Source organism: Drosophila erecta, unplaced genomic scaffold (assembly GCF_003286155.1).
Source record: "Drosophila erecta strain 14021-0224.00,06,07 unplaced genomic scaffold, DereRS2 tig00000092-arrow-pilon, whole genome shotgun sequence".
NCBI classification, from domain to species: domain Eukaryota; kingdom Metazoa; phylum Arthropoda; class Insecta; order Diptera; family Drosophilidae; genus Drosophila; species Drosophila erecta.
In genome coordinates, this window is record NW_020825207.1 from 1,619,412 (window position 1) to 1,637,636 (window position 18,225).

The window sequence follows — 18,225 nt, forward strand, 5'->3', positions numbered from 1 at the left end:
AGCATGCATGCATAATTAATTTGTGGGTCAATTGCGAAAACTTGAACTTCAATTCAAGTGGCTTTGGCTCCGATCTCCACTGAGGTGTCATCTTTGGCACAACCACGGGCACATCGCCTAGGAAGTGATTTTGTGGGATTTCGGGATTTGCATAAATGCTGCCAATTAATTTTGTTATGCAAATTAATGACAAACAATTAGCGATGCGAGGCAAAGCCGATTTATTAATTGCACGTTATTATTATTGTTATTTTTTTACAAAATATGTAAATGCACCAACTTATTTCGCACTCCGCTTCGTTCTTCGTGTCGTTTTTTTTCCCCCATGTCAATGGCAATGCGCGCTTTATCGCTGATTAACCCAAATTTAAATGGAGCTCACCCCGGGCACTCGTTCCCTCCGATAATGGAGAAAATTCCGGCCAAAGGCTAAGGAACTCTGGCCAGGAGCTAATGACTCCTCGACGTGGGTGCAGGCAGCTGATGAAATAAACTCTGAATGCCAATGATTAAGTGCACTGGAAGATGTTTTAGAATCACGTGCATATATGTCTTTGTAATTATAACCTCCATAACCCTCGTAGCTGAACAAGTTTCAGCGCTCTCTTTTGTAATTATATACCTTTTATAGTCTAATAGTGTTCTTGATGTTTTCCCCATATCAATAATTTCTTGATAAGCAAAGCTAACGCTGGTTTCCATATAATCAGTATAATCAAATGAAATACAGGAAATTAATAAAGCAATAAATGTTATTTAAGTGATAAACCGCCTTATGGCTTCTAGAATTTGTTTCGACCCCCATCGTGAATTTGTTTGCGAATCGGATCCACGACAGATCATCGATAAGCAAAATTGAAACAAATTGCTTTACAATACGGTGACGAATGCGTCACTTACATCGCGGTTGTTATTGCGAATTTGCTGAGTTTCGGATTTTGATCAAGATTAATAGTGTGCTAATTGCATTAAGATTGTTGCCAGCAGCAGCAGCATTCCCCAAAAAGCCGCAACACGCGTCCCGGCCGTTGCAGCCAGTTCGTTGCTTCAGTCTTTTGTTTTCGCCTGCCCTTCGCCGTTCTCAATTAATCAGCTGCATAGCCGCCAAAGGTCCGTGCAAGTGTTGTGCCTTGCTTTCAACAATTTATCGGAGGCAGTTTTGTTCGCCAATTTGTAATAACAATGTGGGCCAATGGCCAACAAATCGCTACTGATCGTTGGATCATCGATTCCTGGCGCCGATCCATGAATCAATTAACATGCCCGTCCGCTGGCATTGAACTTTTCTAATTGAAGATTAATGGAGAGTCGCGCCGCAGTGGCAGCTGCTTCTGTAAACTCCCCAAGAGTGAATCAACACCAAGATTTTCGATCATCCGACCCGGCATTTATTCAGTAACGTTTTGAAAGGGCAGCAAAACAAAATAATGTTACTTGGGATGACCTGGCTTTAGCTAAGCCGACGATGGCTTATATCCGCCCTACTGATGATCCCCCGATCTTTGGCTCAAATACTCGATGACATTGGGGTTCTGGTTCAATACGTCCAACTCAGCTGCTTCTGAATACCGAGCGGAATATCGCCTCATTGGGCGCTCATGCTGATGACGATGGTCGGCTTTATCTCTTCCAATCTGCGCCATGAGATTCGACAGTTCCTTTTTCAAGAGGTGGTTATTGATCTGCGGCTCCCTGGCCTGCTCATCCACGTCCTTTGGCACAACCACTGCCCCCAGTGGTGATTGCAGAAAGTTGCGGCAAATGTTTCTATTGACTTCCCCATGCCAGCGAATACCTCCCTCGACAACTGGTCCAAATATCCCCATGGCGTACTCATCCAGAAAATTAAACAGGTGATTGGTGCTGTAGGGGGCACTGAACCAGAGGCCTATGGACAGGATGAGCTTGAGACCCGTGTAGCCCGACAGCCCGCCGAGCAGGAAGTCCGTTAGGACTCCAAGTGCCTGCAGCAGTGCATAGATTACCCAATACTTCAGCCAGAGTACGATGAAGTGCCTTTGGGCTTGTCCAAAAGCCCGCAAGGTGCTCCATCCAGGTAGCAGGGTTCCATAGTAAATGTAGACCAGACGCAGCATGCCCGCTGCTTAATGGAAGTGTAATACAGAATGGCAAACAAGTTATAAAAGGTAATGGTTTTGTATATTGTCGAACTGACTTGATAAGCGTGGAGAGTGTTTAGTGAACAATTTCGAAAGACGTTTTAGTCGAGGAGCTCTTTGCCTATAATCGATGGTGTGCAGCACTGGTTTCCCACTGAAAATAGTTTATACTGATTGAGCTCGCATTCCGAAAAGCCGAGAGACAATCAAATAATTCCTTGTCACTTCCTAGAGTCGACAACAAATCTGTGGCCAGCACTTGGCATCGGCCATCAGTGGTTTGAGCCAGGCTAAGTGCCTGGGGGCTTTGCCCGCGGCTTTCGCAAGACCAGGAGCCAGAAACCATGGGTATCCGCGTGTGTGCGCCTGTCTCTTGGCCAGCTTTATGCATATTTATAGATTTGTTTGGCCGACTAACAAACCAAAATAAACCAGAGCGCGGCGGGGAGAAAGAGACCCAGTTTATGGGCCAGATTGTATTAATGGCGGCGCCTTTTGGCCAAAACGGTGCTAGTGAAGCTGGTCCATTGGGCATTCGGTAGTCCGCGTAGCAGTAGCAACTGCTGCTTCGACCTGACATAATGGAAATATAAATCGATTATATATAAATATATAATCGATTCGGCTACAATTTTGCTCAACTTGTTCGGCCTGTCTGCCCCTTAGATTTATGAACATTTCTTCGACTTAAAGCGCGAGTACGTTTATCCGCTTCACTTGCTCGATAATCCTAGTTTTATCCCCCTGAATAGTTTGGCTCTTAGTTTGTTTGCCCTATTACACAATTTTAATAAACCGAGCGGTTTGTTTGACCATTTCGTGATATTTCGCAGGCGGACTTGGAGATTTCCAAATAAAGTAGCGTGAAATGTTGAAAATTATGCAAATGTTTTATGGCTTTTCTTTGTTTGTCTGCGTAGAAATTATCGGGGGAAGAGTCGCACATAAATATCGAACCAATCTGGGATGGGATGTATATTTAAATGGGTTTCGTTTCTTTTTCATGTATTCGCTCATGTATTTTATGTATCATTTGCGTATGCTGACGCCTCGTTAACTGCTTCCATATGGGTATTGGGGGATAGGTGGGGATTACAAGCTGGATACGACGATCTGCTAACTTTTTTATCGGAGATTCGTACCTCCTCTGCGGTTGCCCAACTTTGTTTTTGGTTACCGATGCGGGCTGAGTGACATTGACCCTTTGACACGGATAAGTACATGTACATGTGTGTGTGCAGATGGGCGGCGGAATATATGTAATTTGATTAATTGACCAGCTGGGGAAGCACATTTTCTTCAATGACCTTTACCCATTATATTATCGACCTGAAAAGTGGCGTAAAAAAGGTAATTTCTACGGAAAACCATCATTGAGGTAGGTTTCTTTTGCGAAACCTTCTTCGATTTTTAATTTGATTTTTAAGGCTTCCGCATCAAAACTACGTCACGAATCGAAATAATTAGCGGTGCTTACGATCGTATTAATGGGGAATCTATTATGTAGGATGATAGCTTCACAAATTACTCCGCGACTCATTCAGCCTCTTCCCAGGAAAAAAAACTCGTTTGCGGTTCAACAATTTTGGGGCTGACATGAGCGAGAACAATTGCCAAAAAGTCGAAGAAAATGTGTCAAGCCATATTTAATGCATGTGACGTGAACCCGAATGCGATGCACTGTGAGAAAGGCAGGATTTGGCCAATAAACAGCGCAAATTTAAGGTAATGTAAACAAATGCAAGGTAATTAACACGAAATCCGCATAAAAGTAATGGGTTCAATTGCCAAAACGAAACCTGTTCGTTGCGCTTCAAGATCGGCGATTAGGGGGAGGGATTTGGGTTGGATGTGGGTTGGATTGGGGGTGCCAATGGCTTGGAACTCACAGCCCATTAATAGATACTATCTCCAACTGCGACTTAAATGTCGCATGAAGTGCGGCACTCAGATCTCAGATCTCAGATCTGCACGGGCTGTTAGCCGCATGCAAATGGGGTCGATATGGAAATGGCATGGTGGTGGGAGGATGGACCTGGAGACCGCGGATCCCACATCTCGTGTGCCTCCGTTGAGTCATCCGGAGATCGGTTCATTGTCGTTTCACCCAGAGAGCTCTCGATTGTCCTAATTATCATTCCATCGTCCCCAGCTGCCGAGCTTACGTAGGTGGTTTGACGTGGACGCGGCCCATTGAGATCTTCATATCGATTCTCAATGCGTGACAATTACCCTTTTAATTGGCCCAGTTTGAATGGACCGACATGATCTTAATTACATGTGGGAGTCAAATGAGTTTTTATCAATGCAAATACTGCCATTGAACTTGGTGTGAATGAAACGATTTTTTCTAACGCTTTTGAAAAATGGTTTTTGTTTCCTTTGTCTTGGCTTCGAGTGGGCGAAGTGCCGCGCTTGGAATTTCGGATTAGAATGCCTCAGTAGGTTAATCATTTTTTGGTAGAATTTTCAGACTAAGCCTTCAAAGTTCAGTGGTCATTGAAATACAGTACCTTTTGTTATCAAACAATCTAATCGTGAGATCAAACATCTCGTCAAGTCATATCATTGGAAAAATAGCTCATAAAGCTAATGGGTTTTTGGAGCGACTTATCACTGCCATATAGCAACCGTTACACACGGATCACGAATGCTGGTATGTGAAGTGATTTGTTCTGTACGAACCTCAGTTTCCTGTACAAAGTGTCGGCGATGTCAATGCCCAAATGACACCTTCCTTCCTAATTAATTTAACATTCAACTCGCCAATCAAACAACGTCGAGTGCTTCGGAAGATGCCCGACTGAAGATTAATTAAAGCGAGTCTTTACAACATTAATCAGTCGGATTTCATTCCACTCAAAGAGTCATTCAACGGCGAATGAGTGCGAGTCCGAGTGCGAGTCCGAGTCCGAGTCCGAGTTTGTGGCCAAAACCCACTCGAAAGCTGGCTCAAAGCGAAGCTCGAACTATGGAACGAAAAATGCAAGTGTTTTATGCTTTCGCTTTCGTTGGCGGCTGAGCTTTCAAGGCTTTGGCTTTGGCTTTGGCTTCGGCTTTCGGTTATGATATAGCCAGCAGATCGTCTAGCTGCTATAAGTTTTGGCCCAAAGCTCCGCTCTCGTACCGCCGTTGGTGCCATCTCGCTCGTGCAGCCAGCTTTGGATCGGTTTTGGACTCCGTGGAGCGTTCCGAGCGATCGTTAACTTTAGTGTGCGCCGACCTGTTTCCGTAGACGGCCACAAAAAACCGTCAAAGACTTAGCCACCAACTCTTTTGGACTTTGATTTCGATTCGAAACCGAGAAACGGTCGCTGAATTAAATTTCCAAAAATTCCCAAGTGACTGTCTGCTGCCAGAAAATATACACGCATATGTATCATGTATTTTATGTACATAAGTGCATCGGCAAGATCGTGACGTCAGGGCAGCTCAAAAGTGCAATTCCCCAGCAAAACAAAGCTCAATTTGCGATCCGCCGCCCGCTTCAGCCCGTTTTCGTAATAGCATCGTGCAAAAAAGCCAGTAAAAAAAGTTGATAAAAAAGTGAATCTGCTGTCCCGCTCGGCATCCCGCTCGCACCCACAGCCAAGCGTACCGCTGCACTCGACGCCGCCGTCGCCGTCGTCGCGCTCTTCATTGTTTATGTTTTTTTGTGTTCTTCCCCCCCAGAAGGCGGGGAAGCAAGTCATAATAAAGCAATGGGGCGAAATTGAGTGAAAAATAAATTTCGTTTACGAAAAATAATCAAAAAATAACACGGCGAATGAGAGGAAAAAATTCACTGCCAAGCAAATTTCACGCCGTATTTAATCTTTGCTCACCGACCGCCTCCAGCTTAATCGCTGCTCGTCTTTCTTTCCGCCACGTTCCGATCGCGATCGCGAGTGTTCTGTGCCCCGATTCTGGACATATAGCTACGGCTTTAGCCCCAGTAACGGCCACCGATCTAATCCGATCCCGAGTCCCACCCAATCCCACCTTTGAGTCCGGGCTGCGTGTTCTGCCGCTCGCCGCGTCGCGTTGTTCAGTTCAGAAGAGCACTCGGAACAGATATCCTTAAACTTGAAAAATTCAAAAACCCAAATCACTTAGTGCTGTGTCCGCCTATGAAAGTGCTGAGCAAATCTTAGAAACACCTCGAAAATCCGTTTGGTTCGCAACCTTCAGCAGACAGCAGACAGGATCAAACTTAGGTGAGTTACAATTTTTTAAAAATAATTGCAATTTTTAAAAAGGTTTCAAGTAGTGTTAATTTATTTACTCAACCTGTAAGTCTCAGTGTAGCTTTCTGAGCCAGAATAGTGAGAGTTCCTGGAATAAATATAAAGTAAATTAGCACTTTCTAGTCTTCTAGTCCATGTGCCATAGTCGGCACATGTTAGATGCCAGAGTCATCACAATTTTGATCTTCTGCCATCATAGATTTTTGATTATTACCTCATGGACCACAATAGCGGTTGGGTGGCTCCCACTAATTTGCAGACAAGTTTTGGGGCATAATTATTGCCACACATGTGAGTTTGGTTTTGAACTTGCTAATTGCGGAATCGAGCCAGAGGAATTGAATGCCACATGGGATGCAGTGCGTCGAGGGTCCGTTGGCCCTATAAAACGAGATTTCTAGAGCAGGATCCTAGCTTTTGGGCGGGGGATATGGACACTATACCATATGTATGTGCATGCGATTGTGCGCAAGACTTTTGTCTGGCTTTTAGTTCGGCCCACAAAATGGGCTTGTTTCCCAGTTTTAAGTTCAGTTCGAGCGGGTTTTGTTTTATATTTTTGTTTCGCTGGAACAACTTTTCGTGCCGACTTGTTGTTGTAGCTGGTGTACTTGTTGGTGTTGGTGTGTTGTGGGCTTATTATCCCATTGTTGTTGTGGTGTATTCGCTGGCTTTTGCGAGCCTCGTCGAACCAATGCGATTTTGTAATATTGCTACAGTTATTATTGCCCGCCACGCTTTGCTCTCCGCATTTCGTACTGTATTTTAGTGATTTTGCTGCAATTATTGCACTTTTGATTTCAACAAAGAGGGAGAGAGCGAGAGCCGAGCTTTGAGCTTTCGTATCGGCCTTTGTTCGATTATAAATCCAATATCCCCACGCCCCATAGATACGCCACTTTCTATGCCATTGATATTCTGCGGAACAACAGCCCTTCTGGGGTTTTGTCCGGATTTCCCGAAAAGAGGCATTATTTGTGCCATTCGATAGCGATCATCATTAGATTCGGCGTTCGGTTCGCATTCAATTCATCTTATATCGACTGTTTTGTTTCTTGGGATCTTTTCAGCTTTTTCATTGACATCGGCGAAGACGAAACCCGAGTAACCTGTTTGTTTATATTTTTATTTGTGTTGTTTCAGTCGCCAGCCCAGCCACTCAATTTACTAAGTTGTTGTTGCTATTTCAGTTTGTTTAGCATTCATGGAATAGTTTGTCGGGGTAGTCAATGTACTCAGGTTATTTTTGTATTTACCCATAAACTGTTTGCCCGTAGTGTTACTTAAGCTTAACCTTTTGCGAAGTCATCATTTTGCGAATTTCTTAGATATTTCGATGGCATTTCTAGTAAAATCCTGTTCGAAAATTATTTAAGCTCGACATCAGAAACTTTGCTTCATTATTTTTGCAGAAAACTATTACCTATTAATAGACAGCTAAAATATTTATTTTATTTTTAATTGCTGAAGAATTTATATGTATACTTAGTGATAATTTGTTATTTTTTCATAGCAATATATCCATATTTATTGCAAGCCCGTAAATTTTTCATTTAAATGCTAAAAGTTTACGATTGCATTGCACGAGCAATAATCGAAAAAATATCAAAAGGCAATGCAATGGAAATAGTGTTAAAAATCCATGCAAGCCATCACACAAATCGAAGCAAAGTTGAAGTCAAATATTTTAGCCGACGTCTTCTTCAATTTCAATTACATTTTCACTTTCATTTTCATTTTAATGCGGTTTATGGCTTTTCCGACTTCGACCGCAGCGCCGACTGCGGCAGCGCAGTCGACTGCGACGCCGGCGCAGCACGCAATCAGCGCAAGTGCTTGTTGTTTTTGTAGCTTGTGGCAAAGTTGCATGTTGTAACAACGGCTGCAAAAATCATAACAATTGCAAGAGCAGAAGACAGAAGACAGAAACAACGCAAAAACAGGAGCACATACCCAGTTCCGAAACGCAACTTTTACTATGCTGCGTATTCTTTTGGCAAATATTTCAAATATTTCACTTATTTTCTTTCGCTGCCTTTTCGCTGTCATTGCCCATCTTTAAATTTAATTAGTCCCGCATATTACGTATACGTAGTGCTGTTTTTTGTTTGCCACCTCTTCGTCGCCTTTGCGCCTTGCAATTTTTCAATATTTGCGCATTTTATAATGGCATTTTGATTATTATTTCGTTGGCGCGGGGGCCGGATAAAGATAAAATAACTTCAAACTTGTTTTCGGTGATGTATCTGCTTTTCTCGCCCCCCCTCCAGCACATTACGTATACGCACCAGGGGCCATGCCTTTGTTGTGTGCAGAACCATCGGCACGCTGGTCTTGGCTAACCAACTAATATACATAAATGAATAATGTGCTCAGGAACAGCTGCTTAAGACAAACATTTGGGCGGCGGCCCTGAAACCAGTTTGGTAGCCATGATCTTCGATGAATTATGTCAGCGGACCTAGAATTCAAATGGGACGCACTCAAATATTAGTATTTGACATTTGGCCCGCACTTTATATGTTTTTGTTCGCCAAATAGCCAAATTTGCACAGCTGTTTCTTCAGCTCAACTCCGATTGCCGAGCTTTCAACAGACTATGAGCGACTCAAGGTGCAGGTTCCCAGACCACATTCATTGTTTTATCATTATAAAACAATGGTCGAGAGATTCGCTCGCCCTTTTCCAGCAGGCACACAAATGCAAAAAGTTCAGGTCACAGACACTTTACGTAATCCCCACCTCCACTTGATCGCTGTCTGCAACTTGCAGCGGAATTGTCGGCGGAGTATCTGGTAAATTTATTATCTCTTGGGCAAAATGTTCGCAGTTGAACTTTGTTATGTCACATTTTGGCCGATTTATGTGTGATCCACATATTTTTTCTGTGTCTGGCTGGGAAATGGGTTGGCTGCATCGCTCATACGCCCTGTGGTTCCAGTTATTCTCTCAGCCAATGTCGCCGGCAGTCGCGGGAAATGGGTTCATTATCAAGCCAAATGGAGTGCTACTGACGCAGGTGCTGACACAGGTTCCCCAATCCCCGATGCTTATCGGCCAACAGAAGCAGCTGTTTGTCTGCCATGCCGCAGAAGGAGAGAGGTGGCGATGTGCTGGCCAACAACTGTCAATGTCAATTTAAACTAAAACGCTGACGCCCTCCAAAAAGATCGAGACAACGAGCTTACAACAGAGCCGCGCTTGGAGGGTTGTGTCAGCAAATCATTAAGAAAGCAAAAGTTAAAAGCAAACCCCAGCCAGCAGCAAGCAGCAACACACAAAAAATTCCCATAAACCGAAACAGACGCTGACTTTATGGTAAAAGCAAAGGCAAAAGCCACAGTCACAGCCACAAGAGCCACTGAAAACGGGGTAAAAAGAAAAACATATTCGGCCAGGCGGCATAATTATGCGGAAGCTGACAATGCAACTTGCTTTTCGGTTTTTGGCGGCTTTTGGCACAGTTCCACTGCCATTTCCACACTTTTGGACTTTTGGGCCAGCTTCTGTTTGAAATCGGTTGACATTTGATGATGCGTATCTTTTGGTTTTCTATATGTTTTTACCGTGGCCCGTAATTATATAAAAAATATGAACGGGAATTATGCAAGCCGAGTATAAGTCAAAAAACAGTTTTGCCATAGCCGTAACCTTGAGCTGGCTGAGATTTAGATTTATGCATGCCCACATATGGCAAATGATTCGACCCTAATCGGCCTTAATTATGCAAATGATAGACCGAATCGAGTTGCCATCTTGCCTCATAACTGTTTCTCTATTTCGACTGATTTGGTGTGTATTGTAATATGTGAATCGGAATACAAACAAGATTGTTCGCGGTCACCTAAAAGCCGTTACGTTTTGGTTTTTTACTTTTTACTCTCGCTGTTAAATGTGCGCTTGAAGTTCCTGATAACTTGGCGTGCAGCCAATGCACATTAGTTGCTGTCCACTTGAAAGTCTTCAATGCTCTTGATTCACTTTTGTTTTCGGGTGAAAGTCTTGCCTTGAAGGTTGCCAAATGCCACTTTCTGTCAGCATTGGTGATTTTCTTATGGACTTCTGAGGGTTGTTACATGGCATCCAAGTGGTTTTCAAATCATTAAGAAGACCTTACACACGTATAATACTTATTCCTTCTCATGCCTGCAAGTTCGAGTTCGTGTTCTAAGTCTTTCGTTTCTAGCCGCTTTCAATGTTTGCTCAAAATATCAATACCATTTTCTGAGTTTTGCCTGCAGTCAGTTTCAATAGAAAAAACTGAACTTTCCTTGGCTTACCTACAATTTTCGCCAATCCATGAGCAAGTGTTTTGGGGCATTGGCCTTGGGCTGTGCACCACCCATTTTTGGCAATTGCTTAGCTGAACATTTCATTACGATTGATGATGATTGATTCGCCGGCGAGACTTTCTTCCACTTGAAGTGGGTCACGGCAGCTCGGATCTTGCAGCACGTTGCATGCAAATTGTGCAAAACCTTTGGGATATAAAATGTCATGCAATTTGTCGTAAATGCCACTGAGTAGTTGCAACACGGCAACGTGAAGCTGTAGTTGCTGTTGCTGCCTTTGTTGCCGCTGGTCAGTTCTGTTTGTTTTCTTGGTTGGTTTGTCAAAAGGTTTGGATGCGATGGATGCTGTCAGCTCCCCGCCACGCATCGCTGCATCATTATTGACAATTAGCCGCATTCGATGGCGGGCGGATGTGCAACTGCAACAGCAGCAACACAAGCAACACAAGCAACATAAACAGCAATCAACAGGGCCGCACAAGATGTTTGTATGCCTCGAGGCTGCTTCTCGGCCTTATGCAATAATTAATTACTCGGCCGGCGTGCCAGAAAACTAGGTTTTCTTTCTACAAAACTAAAAGTAAATATTAATTGAAGCAGCAACCAGCGTTTGAGTTGCAACAACAGGTGCTTACTGTACTTGCCTTACAAACGTAGTGCCCATTTGAGCATGACCAGGACGGGTTTGTGTGCAGGGAACTAATGGTCATGTGAGGTGGTAAGACAATTATTTGGGAAATAAATACTTTGCATGCTGCAATTGCGTGAATATATTGGCAAATCGGATGTGGCACATTAGGCTGCAAGCGACTAATAACGGCCTTAGTATAACCGTCCAATTACTACTACTTAAATAATAAAATTAATATTTACCACTGTGTCCCCTTAATTTCGTTGCAGTTTAAGCATTTTTAAGGATTATATTAGCACCCTAGGCGGCCGACTCAGTAAGATGTCCCCACCATTGGTCCTCCTCACAGCGCTCCTCCTGGCCAGCAGCACAATATGCCAGGCCCTGCCAGATGTAAGTACCCTTAGATAAGTCCAATGCCAACTGCAAGAACTCATCAATCACCCTTGTGCGATATAAATAACCTTTGGGCACTTATAATACCATAAAGCCAGCTGTTAACGGATAAAAAGGGGGGAGAAACGAACAACAAATGGCCGCCAGTCGGCGGTTTCATTGTCATTTGCATTGTGCGTAATTAGCATTTCGAGAAATACAAAACATTTTTTGTATATTAATTAAATTACAAAACAGAGCGCAGAGTCGAAGAGAGTCGTCGTTAGAAATAAACCATTGACATTGTGTAGTGGGCCAGGTTTCTGAGTGCGCTTGTATGGGTGTATCTCATTGACATACAGCACAGCTTTTGTCTCTGGTTTTTTTCTGCTTTTCGTTTTCAAGAAAAAGCTCGGCCAGCAAAATTATGGCCAAGGTCGGACGTAAAAAGTTCTTGTAATTATTTCAAGTGAATTTCAGACTGTCCCTCCATCGTTTGTTTACTTACTTTTATTTTATTATTTAGCTGTCGTTGGCCATTTGTTAGCCGCCTTCCACTTTTCTTTTTCATTGTCACCGCTTTTGTTGCGGAGGTTATGGTTTTGCTTCGTCTGTTGGAAACTTGGTGATTACGAACGATGGTGGTTTTGTTTCGAAATTTAACTCAAATTTCCCTCAAATCAAAACGGATGCACTCCTTAGCTTCCTGAGAAAGTAGATATACAGATTCCAATATTTAGGTAACAAAGTGCTCTTAGTTTTTATGGGTAGCAAGAAGTAGGCCCTGACTTTTTGAGTGGAAGCTCTTAATTTTTGATGACCCGCTCGACACCGGATTTGGTTTCAAGAATGGTGCGATTCGAGACGAGGGATGGCAGGACGATCCGAGTGAATCTGGCTCTGCTCGACAGATCCTTGGTGATCCGCGAGATGTGCCGCGTTGGCCAGGTCCCAGAGGACGAGGACTTCATCCTGCCACTGCACGGAATACACAGCGACGTCCTGCTGAAGATCCTCCTGTGGGCAGAGTACCACGAGGAACACGATGAGCCCGCCTGGGTGGCCAAAAACGATCCTCTTCCGGCCGAGGAGATTGAGCTCCAGACGTCCGACTGGGACAAGGAGTTCCTTCGCGTGCAGATCGATAGCATTTGCGACATCATGGAGGGCTGCAACTACTTGGACATTGCTTGGCTCTACAAGCTCTGTGCCCAGAAACTCGTCTTCCACAGCAGACGCGAGTCAGTGTCGCAGTTCAGAAAGTACTTGGAGAAGATCCCATCCTTGAACGAGTTCCAGGGCCTCTTCATGGAGCAAATTAAAAATTTGTAGGTAGTTTGTTTGTAGTAGGCACTGTTACTGGTTAAAAATTGTGTCGGGGCTGTATTAAATATTTCCGAAACATAAAGAAACAAATTATGTACAAGTGCTAAAATTGAATTTGAACAGTTCTTGAAATTACTTTTCCGATTTCGCAACCTATAATTATATTTTTCATGAGAGCCCGCTTTTTTTGATTTTCCCTTGACTCTTTTGGAACTCTTATATATAGACCATGATGGCGCGGTCCGATTTGGGGCAAGTTCGTGTTGGCGGAGACAACGACCCCCTGGCCTTGCCTATGTCGCATAAATGGTGCTGGCATAAAAAGGTGCCCCATAAACGACTTCGTCTCCGTTTTCCACTGCAATTAAAGTTGACACGCTACACCAACAGCAGCAAAAATAGCTAAACAACCAAACTACAACAACTTTGACGAGGCCCTTCAAATCCCAGCCGAGCATGAAAAGAGTGATGTAAAAAACGAACTAAGGTTGGGGCATGCAAAACACCACCAGAATATCGATTCGGAATCGAGTGAGTCAGCAGCCGTTTTGCAGTTTTGCAGTTTGCTTTATGTGCTGTCAGAAATGTAAAAGAATATGAGGTATCTAAATGTTTGCTGGCCTATCAATTGCCGGCCAAATAAATTAAGCCTTTAATTGTGAAATCCAGAATGGTTTGCCGCACGATTTATTGTTGTTTCCTGGACTCGTTTCATTATTTATTTATTTTTTGTAGCTACCGATCTGCTCTTTCGCTTTTTGTCTACAGCTGCCTGCTCTGTGTCACGGTTTGAGATTTGGTTTATTTCTATTTAATCATTTTTGAGCTCGGGTTCTCGGGTCACGTTCTCCCCGCTGTTTTTATGTATCTACTTGTGTGCGTGGGGCTACAGGAAAATCGGGCGAATGTCAGTGAATGAGTAATTGTCGGTTGTTTAAGAGATTATGCAATCGGAATGGAAACTCATATACAAATGATACAAAAATGCCAAGATTTCAATTGATTATCTAAAGAGAGATATTAAGCGGGACTGACGATAACGTGGGATATTGCAGAGATTCTTTAAAAGGTGCTTAATAAAATGGATGGCATATTTAGATATTGCCATTGAAGTATGTAAATATTTTAGCATTCGATCCGCCATATTCACTCAATTTCCAGGGCAACAAATCACTCGAATGTACCATTCCGATTAGACTCGGCCCATTCCGGAGGTTTCGTAACACCCTGAACTTTTCACACTTTGTTAATCGCTGGCATAAACACAAAATTTCCAAAAGCGAGAGAAGTAAAAACCAGAAAATTTAACGCCGACAGAAGCGGTTGCTAATTTCCGCCGCCTGTCAGCCGAGCGACAAGGTCAACACACCCAAATATCCAAGGAAATGGATTGAAAAGAGGCGAACGCCGACAAGTTTGCAATTTGGTGGTGGATGGTTAACCATCCGCAAAGCCCAAGCGAAGTGCCAAAATCTCGAAAATCATTTCTTTGTATTTGACTGACTGCGCGAAAGGTCGAGTGACACTCTTTCGAGCGTCTGCCGCTGTTGACTTTGACCGGCTGATAAAAAAGCGGGGAAAACAATTGCACAACAAACACTGTTGGCCATAAACAGTGTATTGGCCTCAGCCAGAGCCAATTTGAAGCACACTTTTTGCGTTAATATGGCTGCTACACCTTTTACTTTGACTTGACTCTGATTGCACTTGGTCGCCGCCGCCATCGAAACTAAAGTCGTCGCCATGCCGGTTATAGCGTAGCGTACACCGGGCGTATGAGTAATCTCGCACAATTTCAGTAATTGCCCGCGCACCAGCAGCCCCAGTAAAAATCCAAATCAAGCAGCAACCCAGCTAGCCATACAAATTACAAACAGCGCCAATTTCACAACATCCGTCATTGCACTCGGCGAAAACCGAAAATAAAATCAAACTTAAGCTTGGACAAATAGCTGGGTAAACAGCAGCTTAATGGCGATCGAATCGAATGACAACTTGAGCTAGGTCTGGATTTGCTTCGACGGATATCTAGACGCCGATAATTTTCGTTCTCGAGTTCCTAATGAACTGCAATTTGTGGGGTGTCTTGGGAAATATGATATTAAGTGCAGAGACCAATGCTAGCAATAAGAAAAATGGTTGCTATTCAGTGGGGAAGCGATGCATTACCAATTTAATATGCAAAAAGTAATATAAATAATAATTTATTCCCATTATAATCCATGATAATTTAAAGGAACACTTAAATTCGAAAGAAAAGATTACTTAAATATAATAGTCACGACTAACAGCTTCTATCAAAGGCTATTAGCTATTTTAAGAACCGTAAAATAAAAACCAATTCTTAAAATTAAAGACATAATTATTCACGCAGCCAGCATGCTGATTACCTCTAATTAAGTGCTAGCAATTGTCTATCGAATTTTGTGGAAAATTTACCACTTCTTTCGACACCTTTGAGTTGCAGTTTCCGATGCCTATCAATGATTTGCATAATGTTTAGGCCATTTGGGGGCTTTAAACCGTTTTTCCGGCAGTGAACCTTTGGCAACCCTGGTTCTCTAATCGCCGCTGGTGATCTTGTTCATTGGATGCCGCCTTTTTTGCATAATTCGTAATTGCTGATCGCAGTTGTTTCTCGATCATTTGTTTTTAATTGCGATTAATTGGCCACAAGGGCCGCAGAGCTAAGTGTTGATTGGTGTCTGGGTGTGGTCGTTTAACTGCGAGATTTGCATACGGAGAGGGCAAAGAATAATGGCGACTGCTGCAGGTGCAGAAACTTTCCAAATGTGGCCAGCCGAGAGCCCTAGAGCCAGGGATTGCACTCAACTCCAATTGCACTCGAGTGGCGAACTCAACGCCTCATCGAAAGAGTAGCTGCCTGCGTCTGTTTTCCTTTCTCAAGCCTCAGTTTCACTTTCAATGGGGCGACGACGACGGCGATGACGGCAAAAGTTGCTCAATGCGACCCCAAACAGCTGGCTCCTGTTGGCTGTGGTCGAAAACACGTTTCAAATGAAAGTAAAAACTCTTTGGCATTGTGCCGAGTTGAGTCGAGATGAGCGTCTGAGCGCCAAGAGTCTGGTTTTTCTTCTGGCGTTTGTTCACCTGCCAACTTTCCGCGGGATTTCAATTATAAAAGAATTATCGTGCTGGGCTTACGGCTATGCCCGCCAGTGTCATCACCGCATCGCCGCTTAGCAGCGATCTTAACTGTAAAAGTGAGTCTGGTACTTTGGCCAAGACAACTGGCCATCTTGTTCGCCTTCGTCTTGGTTTGCTTTTGCGATTTCTGCTTCTTTTCGGCTGTTTCTTGTCCGGCGCTGTCGTCATTTGCAGTAAGTCCATTTCTGACTCACTTTAGGCCATTTTGGGCAAAATAAATGCAAGAAATTTGCCTAAATTGCAGGCTGCTAGCCGGCCAGCAAGTTCGTTGCCTGAGTCTTTTGTTTTTGCGCTTGCGTCTTAGCCGTTGTTTAAGGAAATTCTACTCCAGCTTTGACCCTGTAACAGATCTTGTTTTTGTGGCCGCTGCTGATTGGATTGCAAGTGAGATGCAGATCTGGCAGATAAATAAAACGGAAATGCATTGGATGTACAAAAAATCCAAAGATTGAGTCATGTAGAATGTCATTTAGAATGGCACGCTGACTGGCACTTTGGGCACTCAAAGTAGCTTATGAATGAATTTGAACTACTTCATTTACAGAAATACAGTCGTATAGGAAATTCCGCACTATTCTACGGGGCAAAACAAACTGAATAGGGGATTGAATAGCTCTGACCACAGTCACAGATTAAAAGCCCATTAATATCAATACGAAATTAATTTGATTTTAATTGAAATTCGCAATTATGGCCAGCACACAATGCGCTTATAAAGAAAAAGTTTACACGCAAGTCGGATAAGATTGCTATTCGATATTTATTTCTTTGCTTCTTGTTCGATTCGCCTCGTTTGATTCGGAAATACTTAAATACATGTGTGTCTGCTCACAATAAATAAATCTATCAAACGCCAAACGCCACATTGACCCTGACCCAGTTGGCGAAGATACTCAAAACCCAGCCGATTCGGATACGGACTCGGACTCGGACTCGGATTCGGATTTGACTTTGGCTCTGGCTTAGTCGATAATCTCCAGATAGCTCTTGAGGGTCCAATGCAAACACGAACCAAGAGAGAGAGCGCCACCAACGAGGCTTGGCAAACAAACACTCGATTATTGCATTGAGTTATTGATAATTTTTCAATTATCCCCTATCCCATTTCCATCTGACAATTGCTACAATTTGTTGTCATTGCCCTGAGCAACTAACCTGAATTCGTTTTCTGCCTCTCGTATTCCAGTTGCACAAACAAATGACGCCGGAGCAGCTGCAGTCAGTCTTCCACGTGGACACCCACGACGCAGTGCCCCACTATGAGCTCGTGCAGCTCCAGCACCACGAGAACAACCACAACAACAACCGCCGGCGGCGGAGCATCGGCGAGGGGCCAAAGGTCAACGCCGCCCTGCCGACCCACCACGTGAAAAAGGATCTCAGCAAGAACGCCTACTACAGCGAACTGAAGCACGACGCCCTGGCCTCGGGCGGCAACCACCTGTTCGCCCCGGAAGTGAGTGCCATCAAGTCGCACAACGTGTCCTTCAGCGCCTTCGGCCAGCACCTGAACCTCTCCCTCCGCGCCACCCAAGGACTCTTCAAGGGCGCGCCCCACCAGCTGCGCATGTGGACCGTGGGCAGCGAGCCCAACGCCACCCACGGCCTTGACCTCCAGGAGATCGTCCACGAGCAGGTGAGTCTTGAATTTTGTTTCCATTCAGCTTAAGAGAATTACTCTAGAAATGACCCTAAAAGGGTATAGTAGCATAGGTAAAACCTTTTTAAAACTATTAAAGTAACGTAACTCTCCTTCCTGCCCAATTTGGCTAATATTACAATATCGTTTCGTAGTTGATTGGCCCTCTTATTAGTGTCATACATTTTCCTGCCCTAAATTGGCGTTTGTTGTAAATGTTTTCCTTGTAAGTCTTTCTCTTACTGCACTTTCATTGCTTACATCATAACGTAAAAAATTACTACTATGCTTTTTGTTGCGTTTTGCCTTTGTACGTTTTCTGATTTGTTGATTCGCCATACTTCCGCTTGAGGTAGGCAGATATTTTGTTTCAGCTTTTATCGAGCTTTTATATATTGTTTGTTTGGCTTTGCTTTTATCTTACAACACTTCGCACTGCTATTTTTCA

General features: G+C 43.7%; 3 protein-coding genes across 6 annotated transcripts in view; 2 read left to right on the plus strand and 1 right to left on the minus strand.

The window, feature by feature from the left end:
• Positions 1-1,375: 1,375 nt before the first annotated feature.
• On the minus strand, positions 1,376-2,270 carry LOC6547944. Its single transcript, XM_026980681.1, has 2 exons — positions 2,177-2,270; positions 1,376-2,101 (listed from the first exon to the last, which is right to left on the minus strand). The coding sequence occupies exon 2, from the start codon at positions 2,094-2,096 to the stop codon at positions 1,482-1,484; it is 615 nt and encodes a 204-aa protein (XP_026836482.1). The 5' UTR covers positions 2,097-2,101; positions 2,177-2,270; the 3' UTR covers positions 1,376-1,481.
• A 3,025-nt stretch (positions 2,271-5,295) lies between these two features.
• Positions 5,296-18,225, plus strand: part of LOC6547942 (venom metalloproteinase 3) — a 44,776-nt gene continuing 31,846 nt past the window's right edge. For 3 of the 4 annotated variants that reach the window (XR_003407924.1, XM_001976424.3, XM_026981036.1), the window contains exons 1-3: positions 5,296-6,316; positions 11,539-11,662; positions 17,325-17,774. Coding sequence is in view for 3 of the 4 variants with exons in the window: in XM_001976424.3 (XP_001976460.2) it covers positions 11,591-11,662; positions 17,325-17,774 (522 nt within the window). In the remaining variant the exon portion in view is untranslated. The remainder of the gene's footprint in view (positions 6,317-11,538; positions 11,663-17,324; positions 17,775-18,225) is intronic. The other variant, XM_015156060.2, reaches the window with a different exon arrangement.
• Positions 12,422-13,143, plus strand: LOC6547943 (S-phase kinase-associated protein 1). Its single transcript, XM_001976425.3, has one exon. The coding sequence runs from the start codon at positions 12,461-12,463 to the stop codon at positions 12,974-12,976; it is 516 nt and encodes a 171-aa protein (XP_001976461.2). The 5' UTR covers positions 12,422-12,460; the 3' UTR covers positions 12,977-13,143.